The sequence below is a fragment of the Canis lupus genome, chromosome 19, assembly GCF_048164855.1.
Source record: "Canis lupus baileyi chromosome 19, mCanLup2.hap1, whole genome shotgun sequence".
NCBI lineage: Eukaryota > Metazoa > Chordata > Mammalia > Carnivora > Canidae > Canis > Canis lupus.
Genome location: NC_132856.1, coordinates 45,886,701 through 45,905,653, shown reverse-complemented (window position 1 = coordinate 45,905,653; position 18,953 = coordinate 45,886,701). Strand labels below are relative to the sequence as shown.

Here is an 18,953-nt window from a genome sequence, read left to right as displayed (position 1 = left end):
CGTCCGGGCGCGGTTGGAGGCGTCCGCGAGGAGCGCGCGCGCCTGCGCCGGCGTCGGGCTCGCGCACGCGCACCTGCGCCGGCGTCGGGCTCGCGCACGCGCACGGCAGCGGCAGCGGCGGCGGTTCCTGCCGGGGGCTGCGAGCGGCGGGCGGCTCCGAGGGGAGCAGCGGCGCTGAGGGGTTCGGCGACAGCAGCGGAGGCTCGGCACGCGTGGCTCTTGGCCCAGCTCGCGCCGCGGAGGGCGTTTCAGTCTGGTTCAGGAGCGTGGGCGCGGCGGCGGTGGTGGCCCGAGGCCTGCGGCCTAGGCCTCAGCGCGGCGGCGGGCTCGAGTGCGGCGCGGAGCCGGCCTGAGGGCCCTACTCGGCGGCACCATGAGCGTGGAGGCGTACGGGCCCAGTTCTCAGACGCTCACCTTCCTGGACACCGAGGAAGCCGAGCTGCTCGGCGCCGACACACAGGGCTCGGAGTTCGAGTTCACCGACTTCACCCTCCCCAGTCAGACGCAGACGCCCCCGGGTGGCCCCGGCGGCCCCGGAGGAGGTGGCGCGGGCGGCCCGGTCGGCGCTGGCGCGGGCGCTGCGGCCGGACAGCTGGACGCGCAGGTGAGCGGCACATGGCGGCGCCGGAAGCCCGGGCTGGGCCGCGGCGCCCGGGAGCCTGCTCGGGGTCCTGCCCTCTGGCCGGGTCCGGAGTAACCTGTCTCGGGTCCCCGACTCAGGCCCGGCCCGGGCTGACCTTCCCCGAGTCTCCCATTCCGGCCGGGCCCGGAGTAACCTGCCCCGGGTTCCCGTCTCCAGCTGGGCCTGGGTAGTTCTGTTTGGAGTCCGGCTGTGGTTGGGTCCGGGTGATCTGCTCAGGATCTACCTCAGGCCGCATCTTAGGTCACCTGCCCGAAGTCCCTTCCGGGCGTGTCCGAGGTGACTTGCCGTCGGTCGGTCCCTGGCCAGGTTGGGGATGACCTGTCCCCGAGTTTCCCTCCTGCTGCGTTCGTGCCCTGCTCAAGCCAGCGCCGGGGTGATCTGCCTGGGTTCCCCCACTGGCCGATCCGTCCTCCCTGCCCCCCCCCCACCTGTGGTCCCAGCACCCCTCCCCCCCAATCATGCTTACTGAGCCGCGGGTTCAAATTTCCCCAGGCCCTGGGACGCTGGAGAGGAGAGGGTCGAAGCTCCTGCAGCAGAAACCGATTTTTTGCCACCAATCGAGACCCCCATACTCGTTGGCTATTAAGATTATTCAAGAGACAGGTTGCGTTTTGTTTTTCCTCCTTGTATTGCCTGTTGCTGAAACCGACCTGTTATGTAACTCCACAACCCTGCCTTGGAAAAGTTAGATTTGAGTTTGTTCCTCCAATGGGGTAGTGCTAGTGGGTTTTACATAAATGGTACTGCCACGTTGGAAAATGTTGTTTTTAATGAATGTTTTTAGTGAATGTTTAGGGGAAAGCTACTTGGATATTTTAAGTTTGGGTTATGGGAAGTATCACACTCACACTTCCTGAACCTAGGTCCCTGCTCTGGTGTGGCAGAGGGCACTGGCTGGGGTCTTGGGCTGGGATACCTTGTCACAGGTGTCCCTTGGTATGAGGACCCACCGTCAGGGCTGGGAGAGCCACACCATCTCATCCAGTGTGAGCTCAGACTGTCCTTGGGGGAGGAGGGCTTGCATTCTAGTTGATTGAGTCACTCCCGTGGGTAGACCACCCACTTGGATTTTCTTTTAGCCCCTAATAGAAGCAGAAAACATTTGACTCATTCTAACCTCAGATTCCTTAAAAATAGATGCCTGTTGGGTGGAGCATCAGGGAGAACAGGTGTGCAAGTATGTATGTTTTTTCAGTTTGGTTTACATATGGTGGAGGAAGGTAGAGAGGAGAGTTTGCCTGAGCGGCTGGCAGCTCATAACACCTGTAGTTTCATGTTCTGTAGACTTGTTTCCACAACTGTAAAAAGGGAGTATAGGAGTTTTGTTACTTTTAAACATATGTGAGACCTGGCCTCATGTTTGGGTGGACCGGTTAGCACTGTCTATAACTTGTGTCCAGCATGGCCAGAAGGCTAAGGAGAAAAATCTCTCCATTGAGCAATGTGCCAGGATTCATGGCAGCTCAGGATTGGGAAAGGTAATTGTTTTATTGCAAATTCTTTTTAAACTGTAACTAATATAAAGCAGCAGCTCTGACTTCTAGTGTTGTCCTTGCAGTTCTGTGTGATTAATTGCAGGGTGTGTCCTTCTCTTTAAGTTGAAATGATCTATTTTTCTGTACCTGGACACTGATCTATGTAAAACAAGAGCCTTAAACTCTCCAAATTAGGTAAATGTTGCAGTTTAGCTCATTTGAGTTCTCATGACATCAAAAGGGTTTACCCTTCCTTGCCTTTAATTAACTCTGACCCACTCACCTGTAGCTTAACTTTTGTGTTTGGGGAATATCCTTTTTATTGCAAGAGAAGGCCCTAAGTTTGGAGGCAGGAAAGTCTGAATAGAATTGGAAAGTGGAAAAAAGTTGATTATTTCCTGTGCCAGTTGGTGGCATTGGCTGCCTGCAACATTTGGGATTTTCCTTATTTGTCCTCAGGAGTTGGCTGTATAGCTAACTGTACGATGGGGCTTCCAGAAAGACTCAAAAAACCCATTCTGAATGCCTTTTGATTTTATCTTATTGGATAAGTGGCTGTGACTTATCAAATGCTGTGCAGCCACTTCTGTTTCACAGCTTTCCTGAGATAGAATTCATAACACCGTATGGTTTGCCAGTTTAGAGTATACAGTTCAGTACCTTTTAGTATATCCCCAGTTGTGCAGCCATCTCCATAATCAATTTTTGGACATTTTTCATCACCCTAAAAAGAAACCCCACAGATCTTAGCCTGTTGGTCCTCCGTTCTCCAACCCCAGGCAACCTCTAATCTTAATGTCTTGGGTTTACCTACTGTGGACATTTGATAGAAATGACAATATATGGTCTTCTGTGTCTGGCATGTTTTCAAGGTTCATCCATGTTGTAACACATGTCTACTCCCATTTCTTTCTGTGACTGAATATTTCACAATATAAACAGACCACATTTTATTTATTCATTCATCTGTTGGTGGATGTTTGGGTTGTTTCCACGTTTAGCTATTATAAATAATGCTGCTGTGAACGCTTGTGTACAAGTTTCTGTGTGGCTGTAGGTGAAATTGCTGGGTTGTGTGGTAGCTCTGTGGGTAACCCATCCAGGAGCTGCCAGATTGTTTCCCAACGTGCAGCCACATTTGATACCAGTTTTGCTCAGGATTTTTTTTTTTTTAAGATTTTATTTATTTATTCATGTGAGACACGGGGGGAGGGGGGCAGAGACACGGGCAGAGGGAGAAGCAGGCTCCATGCAGGGAGCCCGACGTGGGACCCGATCCCGGGTCTCCAGGATCACAACCTGGGCCGAAGGCGTCGCTAAATTGCTGAGCCACCTGGGCTGCCCGATGCTCAGTTGGTTTTACCTGAAAGCTTGTTTAGAGGCAGAATGTGTGTCAGTGCCAGAGTAGGAGAATGGCAGGCAAGGGTGACTCCTGCTGAGCTCAAATAACACTTGTTTTCTTGTTTATGAAATAAAACTGGTATTTCTCAAAGCCTTTGAGATCCTAGGATGACAAGGGCTGACATAGCCCTGTCAGGTGTCCTTAAGACACAAGGGACCATTTTCTTTTGATTATCTGACTCTTTGCTGGGCCATTCCCCCACCCCTCAAAGGGCAGGGAAAGGTAATTTCAGAAGTGCTTTGCATAATAGCTGGTGTTACAGTCGTTGGAATATTTCCTTTTGATGGTCAGTACTCTCAAGTTTTCTTCAAATATGGGTATTATGGTAGAAATCTGGGGATCCCTGGGTGGCTCAGCGGTTTAGCGCCTGCCTTTGGCCCAGGGCGTGATCCTGGAGTCCCGGGATCGAGTCCCGCGTCGGGCTCCCAGTGTGGAGCCTGCTTCTCCCTCTGCTGTGTCTCTGCCTCTCTCTCTATCGTGAATAAATAAATAAATAAATCTTTATTATTTTTTAAAAATAAATCTTAAAAAGAAAAGAAATCTAAGAGTTGGGTACACTACCCAGCTAAAAAAAAAAAAAAAAGAATGAAATGTTAATACACACAATGATGTGGATGCATCTCAGAATAATTACACTGAGTAAAAGAAGCATTCTGACAAAGAGTATATACTCTGTGACTCTTATTCTGTTCATATAAGGCTCTAGAAAGTGCTAACTAATAGTAATAAAAGGCAGATTAGTGGTTGGGGGAGGGAGAAAAAAAGGGAAGGATGACAAAGGGCATAAGAAGACTCGGTGATGGATATGTTCATTATCTTGATTGTGGGTGTTTACATACATGGATGTATGTCAATTTATAAAATTGTATCCTTTAAACATGCACTGTTGATTGTATGTCAGTTATACCTCAATGAAACTCAAGACCATGTGGAGATATCACTACCCACTCATAAGAGTGGCTTAGATTCCTTAAAAGGCTGGAAAACCACTTGGAGCAGTCATACCTTGCTGGTAGAATGGTTTACACCTCTGTGGCCCAGCAGAGAAACAAAGACAGTTGTCTACACCTGGGGCTGCTCTGAGTACTTATACCTGCTTTGTTTATGAGAGCCTCAGACTGGGACAACCCCAGTGACCATCAGCAGGTAAACAGGGGCTCTTCATCAGTTGTCTTTTTTTTCTTTTTTAAAGATTTTATTTATTTATTCATGAGAGAGGCAGGGACAGAGGCAGAGGGAGAAACAGGCTCCATGCAGGGAACCTGATGTGGGACTTGATTCCGGGACCTCAGGATCACACCCTGAGCTGAAGGCAGATGCTCAACCACTGACCCACGCAGGCATTCTTTTTTTAAAGTAGGTTCTGCCCAACATGGGGCTTGAACTCATGACCCTGAGATGAAGAGTCTCTCTACCAACTGTGCCAGTTTGGTTCCCCCATCAGTTGTAGTGCTGAGTACATACACTTGGGCTTGTTTTTCCTATTCAACTGGTAAGATACTTGGCTAGTAAGATACTTGGCTAAAGAGTTGCTAACTTAGTCTTTAAAACCATAGTCCTGGCTGCCTTCAGAATTCATCATGGAAGGCTGTCCTGACATATTCTTGAGCAGCCAGGTAAACAGATCATCTGCTTACTGGCTTGTAGCTTATGAAGAGGAGGAATGAGTTCAGTATAGTTCAGGGGTTCCTGAAAGTGGTGAGTTTAAAATCTGGGACTTTTTCCATCTGGTTTCATGAACACTCAGTTCAGCTGTGATATAAGCACACCTTGAGAAAATTGGAGATAAGACACGGGTAACCTTGCAGGAGCTCTGGCAAGTGTTTGTCTGGCACTTTCCCCTTATTGGATTTCCCTGGTTTGTTTCCAAAGGGTTCGGACTCAATGGGCAATTTGGGGAGAGGAAGGGCTTCTGTATCAGTCACATAAGTGAAATGACTCTTTCTTTATCCCAATTTCTTAACCCAGATGCAGTAGAATTGGGGGCAGAGTTAACGCTAGTACACTGTCAATATTAACTAAAAAAGTTCTCCAGCTCCCACAACCAAAAAAAGGAGACATCTCTCTGATAGCTTTATTGAGGTATGATCACGTACTATACAGTCTCTTATTTCTAAGTGTGCAGTTCAGTGTTTTTCTAGTAAATTGGCAGAGTTCAATCACACATTGTTCATTGTCTTTGATTTTCCTTCACTCCTCTTTTTCTTTTCTTTTCCTTCATTTTTGCTCCTGTTAAACTTTGTAGTCTCTCTTCAATAGCTCTAATGTAGGGAAATGGAGTGACCCTGTGTTCGGCCACTCCCAGTCACATGTTGGGGAGATTCACCACCCTGTGTACCCAAGCCCTCCACTTGAGTTCAAAGTCAGGAACCGTGGCCTGGCCACACTGCTTTCACGATGAGCCTGGGAACCCTCATATATCTGTTGTCAGGCCAACCTCTTCAGCTTGGTCCTCCTTGGCTCTTGCCCTCTCAGCAGTTGCTGCTTCCTTGCCTTGCTGTGCTCTGTGAAGCCTGGGTGTCAAAGTGAATCCATTGCTATCTGTAGTTGTTTTGTTAGAAATGCCCAGACTGCAGTTGACCTTAGGGGTTATGACAGCCCAAAAGAGGGAGTGGTTTGCCCTGCAGAGGGAAAGCCTTTGTGAATAGTGGTCCTTAAGTTGTTCAGGAAGGCATGCCTGCTAGGCAGAGGAGTGGGCATGGGACACTACTTTTGGCTTGGTTTAGATGGAGAGTGGGTGCAGACTGGTATCCCATGCCAAGGGGTTTGGGCTTGATCCTGGAGCCTCATAGAGCTGCTGAAGGGTACCATGACCTCACTTGAGAGGAAGGGCCCTAAGATGGTGGGTGGACCTGGCAGAGTGTGGACAAGGCTGGAAGGGGAGCTCAGGGAGAGTGCATTGTGCTTGGATATGTGCCTGTGTGCACCAGGGAGTGTGTGAGCTATCACAGTACCAGGCAGCCAGAGTGGCCACTCCTCCTGGGATGTGTTCACTGCACTGGATAACCTGTTGCCCCTGAGTCCTCATAAGGAATTATGGCTAGAGCAGGCATTAGCTCCTGTATGTGATTTTCATCGGAGCCCATGATCCTCCAAGAGTGAGGAAGGGCTCCACACTGGTGGGAGGTATGGGTGAGAATGGTGCTGGTCAGCTGACTCTTTGGAGGCACTACTCTGAGAGGAAGGGTGAGAAGCCCTGCAGGAGAGAAAGGCCCATCAGAGCAGCATGCATAGAGGCTGGAGGGGGCAGATTGTGGGTAGTTGTGGGTTGCCACCCTGGCAGGGTGGTCTTTCAGTGGTATGGGATAGTCCTGACCACAGAAAAGGTCCTGACACCCAGCTCTGCTCAGTGGGACCCAGAACAGTGTGGCCTGGAAGGTGCAGAAGGGCAGCAAATCTGGCTGAATCTTCAGTGTTCCCTTTTCTAGGTGTCTGGGTCTTATGCTCAGGGGGTCTTTGAACTCTTTTTGCCAGAGGAGCTTTCCTTGATAGCCGAATCCTGCTGCTTCCTCTGATAAAACACTGGGATGCTGAGAAAGGGTCATTGTTGGCTTTTAATATGCCTTGGTCTGGTAGCAGCTTGTGAGCTGGACTACAGAGCCAAACCAGGCTTCTTAGGATTCCTCCAGACTTTTGCCAGGATGGCTTCTAGACATAGGCTGCTTGCTGAGCTCTGCAGGTAGCTCTTTGTCACAACTGAGCATGGCACCCTCCATTCTGCTTATTAGCTCCTTGCAGAGCTCAGCGGCCAGGGATGACCGTGAATCTGGGGAGGTTGCTCTCTTTATCCTGGACTGGAAGGTATTTGGTTGGAGCTGTGCTTGTTTTCCATTAGTCTTTTTGAGTGCATGGCTCTATAGAGTTAATAACCCAGTTTTTAGGAGGCCACCTTGTCCATCTGTATTATGTAAAAATGTTGGTTATGAATTCTCTATGTAAAACAAACCTTGACCATCCATCTCCTCAATTCAGCAGTTGTGAAGATTTTCCTCTCCCCCTTTTTGTTCATTGCCAAATAGTTATAAAGTGAATCCAGCATGTCATTTTACCCTTCCTTCTGAGATTGAGCCATATGAGCTAGCAATACACACTCATTTTGACCTTTCCTATTTAGTGCGCATTTCTGGAAACAAAAAGGTGGTTTTTTTGTCATAGTACTGCTGTTGTCAGATGAACAGCACCGACAATAGTTTTTGGGATCATCTAGTACTCGGGGCTTCCCTTTCTCCACAGTCAGATTCTTCACTTGTCAGAAAATGTCTTGGCTTGATCTGGGCCCCTGTGAGGCCCAGCGTTAATATGATTGTCTTGTCTTTTGTTCCTGCTTTCCAGGGCAGTCCCTCTCTCTCCTTTTCATGCCCCTGAGCTGGGGTCTAGATGGGGTTATTGTCCTGTGAGATGTCCTCGCTTCTGGACTGAACCCCCTTGTCACACACTGCCTTCTCTCTGCAGGTATGGAGTGAGCTTATTTGAGAGTGGCGATCCCAGGGCCGGGCAGACAGGGGCAGCCCAAGGCTAGCTAGGGATGCCTCAGACATGTCAGGAATACTCAGCATTGAAATGAACCATAGGGCTAGACTCAGCATGCTGACCAGGAAAAGGGTCCATTGTAAAGAAGAGGCTGGTGAGGATCCTTTCTGTCCAGAAGCTGGGGACCAGGCTCTTGAGTTGGACCGTGTGACGTCATCCTCATAGGTCAGAAATGGTTGAATCTCATCATTTACATGTGGTTAAAACTAAGGGGTTAAAGAAGGCTAAAGAGACATTACAAGTAATGTGTTAACTAGGTCTTGAATGTAAAAAATTACAAAGGACATTATTAGGATGTTGGGGAATTGTGACCATGCTCATTGGATAGCAATATTCTATCAATTTCATCAGTATTTTTCTCCAGTTGGAAGCTGTATTATGATTATATGGAGAAAGTGCTTTTCCTGGGGCCTGTGACTCTGAAATGGATCAGGAAAATAAAAGTGTGTGTGTGTAGAGGGGGAGAGCAAGCATGGCAAAATGTGAGTGGCTGGTGGATTCAGGTGACGGGTGTGTGTTGTTCATTCTCTGTAGTTTTGGAACTTTCTCAAAAGCTGGGGGAAGGCCAGAACTTCTGTTATTAGCCTTTTCCTTAGGTAAGGCTTAGAGATTCTGCCACTCCCCTCTGCCTGGGGCCACACTGAGGGAAAGGGGACTTCCCACTCTTTTTACTTAAACTTTGAGATTAAAAAAAAAAAAAATACTTAAGGGATGCCTGGGTGGCTTGACAGGTTGGGCATCTGCCTTGGGCTCAGGGCGTGATCCTGGAGTCCTGGGATCGAGTCCCATGTTGGGTTCCCTGCATGGAGTCTGCTTCTCCCTCTGCCTGGGTCTCTGCCTCTCTCTCTCTCTCTCTCTCTGTGTGTCTCATGAATAAATAAATAAAATCTTTAAAAAAAATAACACTTTTCAGACATTGAGGAGTCAATGTAGGTCTGAAGTGATTGCTCTTCCTGCTATCCTCAAGATGTGCACAATCTTGAGTTCTGTACTTAGTTGTATGGAACTGTCCCTGGGCAGAAATTTCTGCCTGCAGCCTTGATCAGCTCAGCAGCTCATAGATAAACTTCAAATAGCAGAGAAGGTGTACTTCAAACTCAGAGCAGAGGTGAGGGAATGAACTGTTTCCCCAGTGACGTGGTTCCTGGGGGTGGGCTTGGTGTGCCTGTGATTACAGGGGTGTCTTGCACCTCAGCCTGGCAGGCCTCAGGGATCCTGGCTGGAAGTGAGAGGTTGATAACCTCAGAGGACCTCAATCCTGTACTGGCCAAAGACCAGGACCCTACAGTCCTCCTGTCAGGTCACCTGGCACGGGTTGTAAGACCTCTCTGTGCTCTCTAGTGCTTTGTTTTAACTAATTTAATTATAGCTTCTGGGGTCAAATATATTTTTGAAGTTAACGTTTATCTTAAAGCTTTCCAGAGAGTAGAGGGAGAAACTAACAACCTAGCTATAGAAGCCAGTTTGTGTTGTGGCCAGATCATAGCTAGGCAGGAATGGGGCTGCATGGGAACTGGGAATATGTGTATGCGCTCATGTGTGTGCACGTGCACATGTTCCCCAACCAGGAAGCTGGAGGACTACTGGGGCTTTGGAAATCTGAACTCTTCTCTCCAGCTTCCCCGGCTTTAGTGGAGGTGTGGAAAGTCTACCTGACCTTGTATCAGTATCATACTGTCCCCCAGGAATTCTGAGATTAGACCTAAATTTCCTGCCCCTTACCTGAAGGGGTAAGTGTGGTACAGGGAGGGTCCCCACATGTCTGGTAGATGTATCCTTTGCTGGTTCACGCCTCTCTCCCTGGTTAGGGGAGGTGAACTGTGGGATCTGAGGCCCAGATAAGGCAAGAGTGGGTTGAAAGAGAGCAGCACCTGGGTAGTATGCACTTTTCTATATTACTCTATGTACAAAGTTTGATATTTCAGGAAAGTAAAGATTCAGATATCACCAAGGACATTTATTTATATGTAAAAGCTTATGCAACCTGATAAAAAAATTTAGGAGTTGTTCTGTAAACATTTTCTTCAGGGACTAGATAGTAAATATTCTAGACTTTACAGGAGTAAATATTCTAGACTTTACAGGAGAAGCAGAAAAATTGAGGATATTATTAGGCACTTAATCCAGCCATTTAAAAATGTAAGTACTGTTCTGAACTTGAGAGGTGGGCCCACATGCTGATTCCTTCCTAGACCACCTTCTTAGGTGATCTTGGGTTTTAAGGTGTTTTTCTGCTGAGATTAGATTAGAAAAGTACCACGTTTCTCTGGAAAGATGAAAGATGATCAAAGTTAAGTCATAAAAGGTGTCAGTATCCATTTATCTAAGTTCAGGTTATCAGATCTATAGAAAGAACACTTTTAGATCAAGTAAAAAGAAGTTTGAGTTTCTTAATATTCTTAAAAACTTTGTTACCTCGGGGATCCCTGGGTGGCTCAGTGGTTTAACGCCTGCCTTTGACCCAGGGCATGATCCTGGAGTTCTGGGATCGAGTCCTGCATCGGGCTCCCTGCATGGAGCCTGCTTCTCCCTCTGCCTGTGTCTCTGCCTCTCTCTCTCTCTCTCTCTCTCTCTCTCTGTGTCTCATGAATAAATAAATAAATCTTTAAAAAAAAAAACAAAAACAACTTTGTTACCTCAAGTATTTGGGAAAGCAGTGTATTGAGTTGAAGTGGGATCACAGATGTCGGTTTCTAATTGTTGCCTTCTGAAGTGTGATATGTATACTTCCTTCACTGCCATAAGGTTAAATCCAGGTGCCATAACTTGTCACATACACTGTGTGTGCCTAGGGGCAATCATACCAGGAGACCTTGTGAGTGAGCAGCGCTGGCCCTGTGAGTAGCCTCACACTTAGTATCGCCACTGCATGTGTCAGGGGAAGCCAGAGGGGTGACTTTTTTTTTTTTTTTTTTAAGATTTTATTTATTTATGATAGTCACAGAGAGAGAGAGAGAGAGAGAGGCAGAGACACAGGCAGAGGGAGAAGCAGGCTCCATGCACCGGGAGCCTGACGTGGGATTCGATCCCGCGTCTCCAGGATCGCGCCCTGGGCCAAAGGCAGGCACCAAACCGCTGCGCCACCCAGGGATCCCAGGGGTGACTTTTTGAAATGATAGCCAACTACCAGAATTTCAGAGGACAACACAACAAAAAAATCTTAACAATCAATTAAAAATGGGCAAAGGACTTCAGTAGACATTTCTCCAAAGAAGATACACAAGTGACCAACAAGCACGTGAACAGATGCTCAGCTTCATTAGCTATCAGAGAAATGCAGATGAAAACCACAATGAGATCACCTCACATTCATTAGGATGGCTATTTAAAAAAAAAACACACAAAAGAATGATAATGAGATCAATGAGTCTGTGGAGAAGTTGGAACCCTTGTGCGCTGTAGGTGGGAATGGAGAATGCGTAGCCTCTGTGGAAAATACTATGGCAGTTCCTCAAAAATAGGACACACAGAATTACCATAAGATCTAACAAGCCCATTTCTGGGCATATCCCCAAAAGAATTGAAAGCAGGGATTTGATAATTTGTATATATACTATGTTCACAGCAGCTAAAAAGTAGAAGAAACCCAAGTCCCCACTGAAGAATTAATGGATAAGCAAAATGTATATCCATAGAGTGGAATGTTATTCAGCCTTAAAAAAGGAACTTTTTTTTTCTTTTTTTTTTCTTTTTTTAAATTTTTTATTTATTTATGATAGTCACAGAGAGAGAGAGAGAGAGGCAGAGACACAGGCAGAGGGAGAAGCAGGCTCCATGCACCAGGAGCCTGATGTGGGATTCGATCCCGGGTCTCCAGGATCGCGCCCTGGCCCAAAGGCAGGCGCCAAACCGCTGCGCCACCCAGGGATCCCAACTTTTTTTTTTCTTTGAGCACACATGTGAGTGGGTGATGATGGGGGTGAGGGAGCAGATGGAAAGAGAGAATCTCAAGCAGGCTCTACACCTGTAGATCTCACAACCCTGAGATCATAATTTGAGCTGAAATCAAGAGTCAGATGCTTAACTGACTGAGCCACCCAGGTGCACCAGCTTTAAAAGAGGACATTCTGACACCTACTACAACATGAGTGAATCTGAAGACATTATGCTATGTGACATAAGCTGGTCACAAAAAGACACATGCTATGAGATTATTTATATGAGGTCTCTAGGGTAGTCAGATTCACAGACAGAAACTAGAATGGGGGGCTTCAGGGGCTGGGGGAGGGGAATGGGGAGTTGGTGTTTAATAGGGACAGTTCCGGTTTGGGAAGATGAAAAAGTTCTGGAGATAGATGATGGTGATGGTTGCAGAATAATACGAATGTATTTAATGCCATTGAGCTGTACACTTAAAAATGGTTGCAATGGTACAGTTTATATTGTGTGTATTTTACCATAATTTTAAAAAGATATCAGGGATTCACAAATGCTAATGATTATGTTATAGCACTAACTTACCTGCATTAAAATCCAAAAGTTAATTTTGATTTTTCTTTGAAAAAACTTTTTCTTTTTTCGAACAAAGCATGGTTTTCTTGCATTTCAATTGGTTGTTGCCTACCTGAAAAAAGTACATTAAAGTAGTGGAAGAGGCTGTGAAATAGGGTTCTGGTCTGGGCTGAGACCATTATAGACACAGGTTTAGACCTCCTACTTACAACCCAAATGCACCACTGCAATTTTTGGAACACCCCCTGAGGGGCATAGCACTCCTGATTCTGGACTTCTGCATTCCCAAGAGAACTGCTATCTTTATCTCTTTTTTAAAGATATTATTTTGTTGAGAGAGAACACTCTGCGGAGGGAGAGGAGGAGGGAAAGAATCCTAACCAAACTGAGCAGCATAGAACCCGATGTGGGGGGTGGGGGGTGCACAATCCCACCACCTTGAGATCATGACCTGAGCTGAAACCAAGAATCCAACGTTCAACCGACTGAGCCACCCAGGTGCCCCTGAGCTGCTGTCTTTAGAATCTTACAGGTGCCTTGGCTGGAGCAGTGGACAGGGAAAAAGGCCCTACAGGCGCTGCTGGCTTGAGCGGCCCCACATGGCATAGCTCAGGTGGCAGGGGCTTTTTGAGGGAAGGAGACCAGTGTCAGATCTTGTCTCACAGAGAGACCTGGTGCCTGCCCTGGGGTTGTCCTGTCATTCCTCCCTGTCCTCATCACCACTCCACTCTCCTGCTGCCTGACCCAGCCTTGTGTGGGAGATGTGTCATCTCCTTCTGTGGGGAGAGATGACAAGGACTGTTGACCGCCAACCTGAGGTTCCTGGAGGTGGCTTTAGGAATGCCTGTTACTCTCTGGCAAACTGAATCTATGTGCCTCTGAATGGACGTTTGAGCTCAGGAGAAGTGCCTGTGAAATTCATGGCTTACTGTTAAAATCGCCTGTTTTATGCTTTTGCTGTTGTAACATACAAAAGGTAATATGTGGAGTAAGTTTATAGCCTCATTTCGGAAGATTGTCTTAAACATTGAACTTCTGATTCATAATGAAGAAGGGCTGCCCTCCAGAGAGGGAAACTGGCAGTGGAGGAAATACTAATGAGAGAACTGCTGTCCCACATCTCCAGTGTACACAACCTTTACTTCTGGCTTAGGCTTTGACAGGACCCTTCTCTGTGATGGGATTCCAGGCTGTCTGGCCTGACATGTGCAACTGTCCCCAGAGGGGATTGCAACTGCTTTGTAAAAAGTCATCTTGCTCCTTGTGGCCCTCAGTCATGGGAACGAAGTGTTTTCTTCAGCATCCTGGTTGGGTCATGTCTCCGTGACCAGATGGGGTTGGACCTGGATATGCAAGAGGCATGGTGGATGACCTAGGCCACCAGCACCCTGTTTTTGACCAGGTAGGTTAAATAGGGAGGTAGAGAGTGGGAAAACTCCAATCAGAAGAAGCTGAACTGTTTCAAAGTAGTGAGCAGGCCAGTGCTTCATGGAAAGGTGCTTGTGGGGAGCACATTTGGGGAGAAGCCATGTGCCTGGGCTAAGGCCCGAGAGCTGCAGCCTTGCATGGTGATGCTGCTATTCTGCTGTAGGTCGGTGGACCAGAGGGCATTCTGCAGAATGGGGCCGTGGATGACAGCGTGGCCAAGACCAGCCAGTTGTTGGCTGAGTTGAACTTTGAAGAAGATGAAGAAGATACCTATTACACAAAGGATCTCCCTGTACATGCCTGCAGGTAAGGGCGGATGGCAGAGGCACAGACTCACCTCCCAGAGCTTTTGCATTCCAGGTGGATTTGCTGGCTTTAGAAGTCCATCTAAGACTGTAGACTGTGACATTTGGTATTACAAAAATAAGGAGGTTCTTCAGGCCTATATATACATAGTCCTTGTTACTGGGCAGGAGGATGGGATCAGCACCCTCATACCCTCATTCCCCCAGAGGGTAGGGGAGAGGCTTCCCTTCTCTGCCTTCTGTCAGGTCCTCGTGGTTCCCAGTACCTGTCCTACTCACTCATTTGAAATGAACTACTTATATTTGGTGTAAGGGTAAAAAGGGTTTACCTTGGGTTTAGAGGGTAAAAAGCAGCTAAGATTTCTCTTAGGAAGAGATGATCATAGGATACTTTAACATATCTGCCTCTCTGATCTGTTCAAAACTTCTGAAAAATTAGAATTGAATAGTCGGTGGATAGAACTACTTGTTGACCAAGTTTGGAATTCTCATTTGTAGCAGGACCTATCCCTTATATTTGGATGGACCCTTAAGAATGGACTTATTCGTGTTTTTTGTTACACGTAGACAGGGAAATTGAGACCAAAAGAGGTGATTGGTCTTGTTCAGGGCACCTGGCAAGTCAGTGCCATTTTGGGCCTGGGCTCCAGCACTGTCTTGCCTGTCTCCCAGGCATGCTGACCTTCTGAAGTCTGTGCCTGCCACAGGACAGAGTGCTGCTCTTTCCCCTGCTCAGTGGGCAGACTTTTCTTTTTTTTTTTTTTTAAACTTTATTTTGGCTTTTTGTTTTTAACTTTATTTTGGCTCTTTTTTCACTCCTTTACAAATGATTTTACGTATGTGTTAGTATTCCTGTTATCTGCACAAATCCTGGTGAAGTGGTTCTGGTAAAGCTGCAGGTGGTTAAAGTTTGACACCCCTCACCCTCCAAGCTATCCCCATGGTGTGGGGTGTTGGAGGGGGAAGGTTCTTGACTGGAGCACATTCTTGAGACTCAGTCTTGGTTTTATACACATAAAGAACTCCGTTGTTAGCCATTTTTTGTTTTTGATATGTTGATTTTCAGAAGAATGAGGCTGGGGGCTCTCTTGAGGTGCTCCTTGTAAGCTTGAGCTCAAGTCAGCCAGAGACCCTTTGCTGCTGGGTATGAGCAAAGCGTTCCCGGGAGCATGGCGCCCTCTGCTGGAGAGTGGAGTGCCTTGTGAATGCACCGCTCGACTTGTGTGTCCAGAGCCAGGGATGCTGATTTCCCTGCTTATAAGTCATGGTTCCTGAAACTTAAGGCCAAAGCGGGGTGGCTAGGGGTTGTTTTGGGGTATCAGACCTTGTTATTGGGTTCCCCTGGCATTTTCCACAGCTCTCACCCCTCACCTGGCAGGGGCTTTGCTATTGCCTAGGGCTTCTCTCGGAAGCCTCCACGGCCCCCTGTACCCCTTCCCTGCTTTGTCGGGGTTGGGAAGTCTCTGCCGCTAACTGATTGGATTTTGCTAGTGGGATTGTTGGGTTTGAGTATGTGTTTAATGAAAAATTTAAAAATGTTGTAAGAGGAAAGAATTTTACATCTTGCCAAATTAAAACCAGAGAGAGACCTTCCAGATTTAACTGTTGATGTTTTGACTTTTTTAGTTACTGCGGAATACACGATCCTGCTTGCGTGGTTTACTGTAACACCAGCAAGAAGTGGTTCTGTAACGGGCGTGGAAATACTTCTGGCAGGTAGATAATCAGACCGTGCATGTGTCTTTAATCAATGCTGTGCTCAGATTTGTGTGTAAATTATGGAAATGTTGAAGCAAAAGCACAATATAAAATCACGCTAACAAACCTGGTTTTTCCCCTCCTCTGTGACTGGTTTAACTTGAAACAGATGGTGGTGTGTGAATGCCTTAATGTATTTACCCTTGATTTATTCTCTGTGGTTCTTTTTATTATGCAAGTAGGGTTGGCTTAATTCTCCTTCCCCGTTTTTATTTATATTTTTCTGCAAGATGAGCTCCTGGCACGCCCGTTCATCTTCATTACTGGGTGCCTGGGGAGGATGTTCCCAAGACAGTAATGGGCATCCATGGGAGCCACTTCCTGAGAAGGCTCCCTCTGGCCTTAGCTCATCGGAGCAGTCCTGAGGCTAATACGGGCCAGATCCTGAATCATCGGATTAAATTAAGTTCACTTGACCGTCGTCTCTGGGCTTCCCTTCCTGCTGTTGATCAGCAGCAGCTGTGACTGGGTCTCTTGTTTTGTGTTTGGGGTGAGACCAGTTTTGTGCTGGTGCTTGGATTCCAAGAGAGGGTCCAGTCCTGGTGGCTTCTCCAGAGCTGCTGTGATGTGTGACAACTCACACCACTGTTCTGGAGAAGTGGAACAGTCTTGTGAGACAGGGCTCCAGGTTGTCAGCAAGAAAGGAGCATCTTCTGGGAGTCATGTTGTAGAGACATACAGTGACAAAACCCCATAGGCAGGTATATTTGCACAGAGTCCCCACCCTTCCTGTGTCTTCCAGGCTTCACCATTTCATGCGTGCTGCCTAAGGACACAGTGGTCAGATCTCTTGTCATCTTAGAGTTAGCAGTGCGAATTGTAGGGTTCTGAGTGAGGCAAGAAAGTGGGCTAATACTTAATTCTAAAGATTTGAAAGGAAAAGCATCTTCAGGGTAACCGGATTCATATCCCATTTTCAGAATGTTCTGGGTAATTTCAGCATTACTGTGTTTGCATTAGTTCCTCTCCTGCAGGAAAAGCAATTAAAACTTCTTAGCTGGCAACCCCAGCTTCCGGTCAGTAGAGCCAAGATCAGAGAAGTGAGCAAAAGGCCTCTAAGAGAAAACAGACTGTGAACCACACTGCATTTTTGCATGAGACCAGATTGTAAAAATTATGGGGCACTTAACCTTCAGGGAGCTTCCAGTGTAACCTGTGGGGCAGGTGCAGAAAAGACAAGAGGAAATCAGTCTGGTAAAAATGCCTGGTTGTGATAGCTTCAGAAGAGTGGATGTTCTCTGGGTGCACAGTGGTGACAGCTGGCTTCATGAAGCTAGAGAGAGTTAAAATGTGGCATCTGAGCTAAAGCTTGTCACAGAAGGGGTTTCCCCGAGGTGAGGGAGGGCAGCAGCAGGGCAGTCTGGAAGCCTGGCAGGTGTGCTTGGTGTCTGACCAACCCGCAGCAAGGCTGTAGGTAGCTGGGAGAGCCTAAGACAGAGCCAAGCACCACCTGTGGGCTACATGCCCGGCTGGATTGTCTTAGGGTGGAGTTCGCAAGCCCCAGGTGTAGGTGAGCTGTGTCCCGGAAATGGGAAGGACAGTAGAGTCCTGGCCGCCCAGCAGCAAGGAAAGAGCTGAGACAGTGGGGTTTCAGACAGTTCAGAGCGGGCCCTGTGCTTCCTGAGAGTAGCCCTGAGCCCCGCTGCTCTATATTTTTTACTGTCCTCAGGTTTCTAATACGTTTGGTTATCAAGTTTCCTGGCCTGCAGCAAATTAGGAGGGGCTGTTGCTCCTGGAAGCAGGCACAGGGGCTTGGAGAAGCAACTTCTTTGAGAGCAGCAGCAGCCCAGAAGCCTCAGCAAGCAGAGAGGAGCAGAGGAAGGGGCAGGCCTCCTGCCTCTCCGGGACAGCAGCCTTGGCCCCACTGATAGGTTCATTCAGGCCCCATACGTAGGATTTCAGAAAGCAGGAACTAAAAAAAAAAAAGAAGCAGGAACTATGTGAAACGTGTTAGGAAAGTTTTCCTTAAAGGCTGTTCAAGTCGGATTGATTTTTGCGCTCAGTGGGGAGCCAGTTCAGGGGCGGGCTGGCCCCCTGGGATGCCAGATGGATGAGGTGTGACCGCCCCTGCTAATGGACTGTGAACGGTACCGGAACTTTTAACGGGGGGCTCGAAAATTGGAAGTGGTGAAAAGCCAAACTTTGGGTGTTAACTATTTATCATTTCCTGGTTTCAGCCACATTGTAAATCACCTCGTGAGGGCAAAATGCAAAGAGGTGACTCTGCACAAGGATGGGCCCCTGGGGGAGACAGTCCTGGAATGTTACAACTGTGGCTGCCGCAATGTCTTCCTCCTTGGCTTCATCCCTGCCAAGGCTGACTCAGTAGTGGTGCTGCTGTGCAGGTGAGGGCGGAGCCCCCCATTCAGAGGGGGTGGAGGCACTTGGCCCCAGTAGGCCCTGTTCTGCCCATTAGAGAGGTGTGAGGATATTTGGGGGCTGGGGCTAGTTAAGAGAACTGGGAATGTTGAATAACTTTTGGGGTGTGTTCTGGTTAAATCATAAAAAGAATTCTGTAAAAACAGTGTAAGGAGTTTTAAGAGTTCAGAGCTCAAGTGCATGGGGAGAGGCAGTGATTACTAGCAATTTAAAGGTAATATGATCACATAATAAAATGCAAGGAACGTCACTTTGGGATAAAAGGTAAGCCTTGGGGGTGGCAATCACCCTCACCCTGGCTTCCCCTGCCCTTGGTTTCTGTAGGCAGCCCTGCGCCAGTCAGAGCAGCCTGAAGGACATCAACTGGGATAGCTCCCAGTGGCAGCCCCTCATCCAGGACCGCTGCTTCCTCTCTTGGCTGGTCAAGATCCCTTCTGAGCAGGAGCAGCTGCGGGCTCGGCAGATCACCGCCCAGCAGATCAACAAGCTGGAGGAGCTCTGGAAGGTGAGGGCCTGCTGAGAATGCAAATCTGCCTCAGCACTGTTCTTGTCCAAGGAGAGCTGCTGGGAGTGACTAGCTT

At 47.8% G+C, this 18,953-nt stretch overlaps 1 protein-coding gene across 4 annotated transcripts in view; it reads left to right on the top strand.

Annotated features, from left to right (window-relative positions):
* Positions 1-136: 136 nt before the first annotated feature.
* UPF1 (UPF1 RNA helicase and ATPase) overlaps positions 137-18,953 on the top strand; it is a 36,732-nt gene continuing 17,915 nt past the window's right edge. The window contains exons 1-5 of one of the 4 annotated variants that reach the window (XM_072786655.1): positions 137-604; positions 14,094-14,236; positions 15,862-15,951; positions 18,171-18,338; positions 18,697-18,877. In XM_072786655.1, coding sequence (XP_072642756.1) covers positions 374-604; positions 14,094-14,236; positions 15,862-15,951; positions 18,171-18,338; positions 18,697-18,877 — 813 coding nt within the window. In that variant the 5' untranslated portion in view covers positions 137-373. The remainder of the gene's footprint in view (positions 605-14,093; positions 14,237-15,861; positions 15,952-18,170; positions 18,339-18,696; positions 18,878-18,953) is intronic. The other 3 variants (XM_072786657.1, XM_072786656.1, XM_072786658.1) reach the window with 3 other exon arrangements.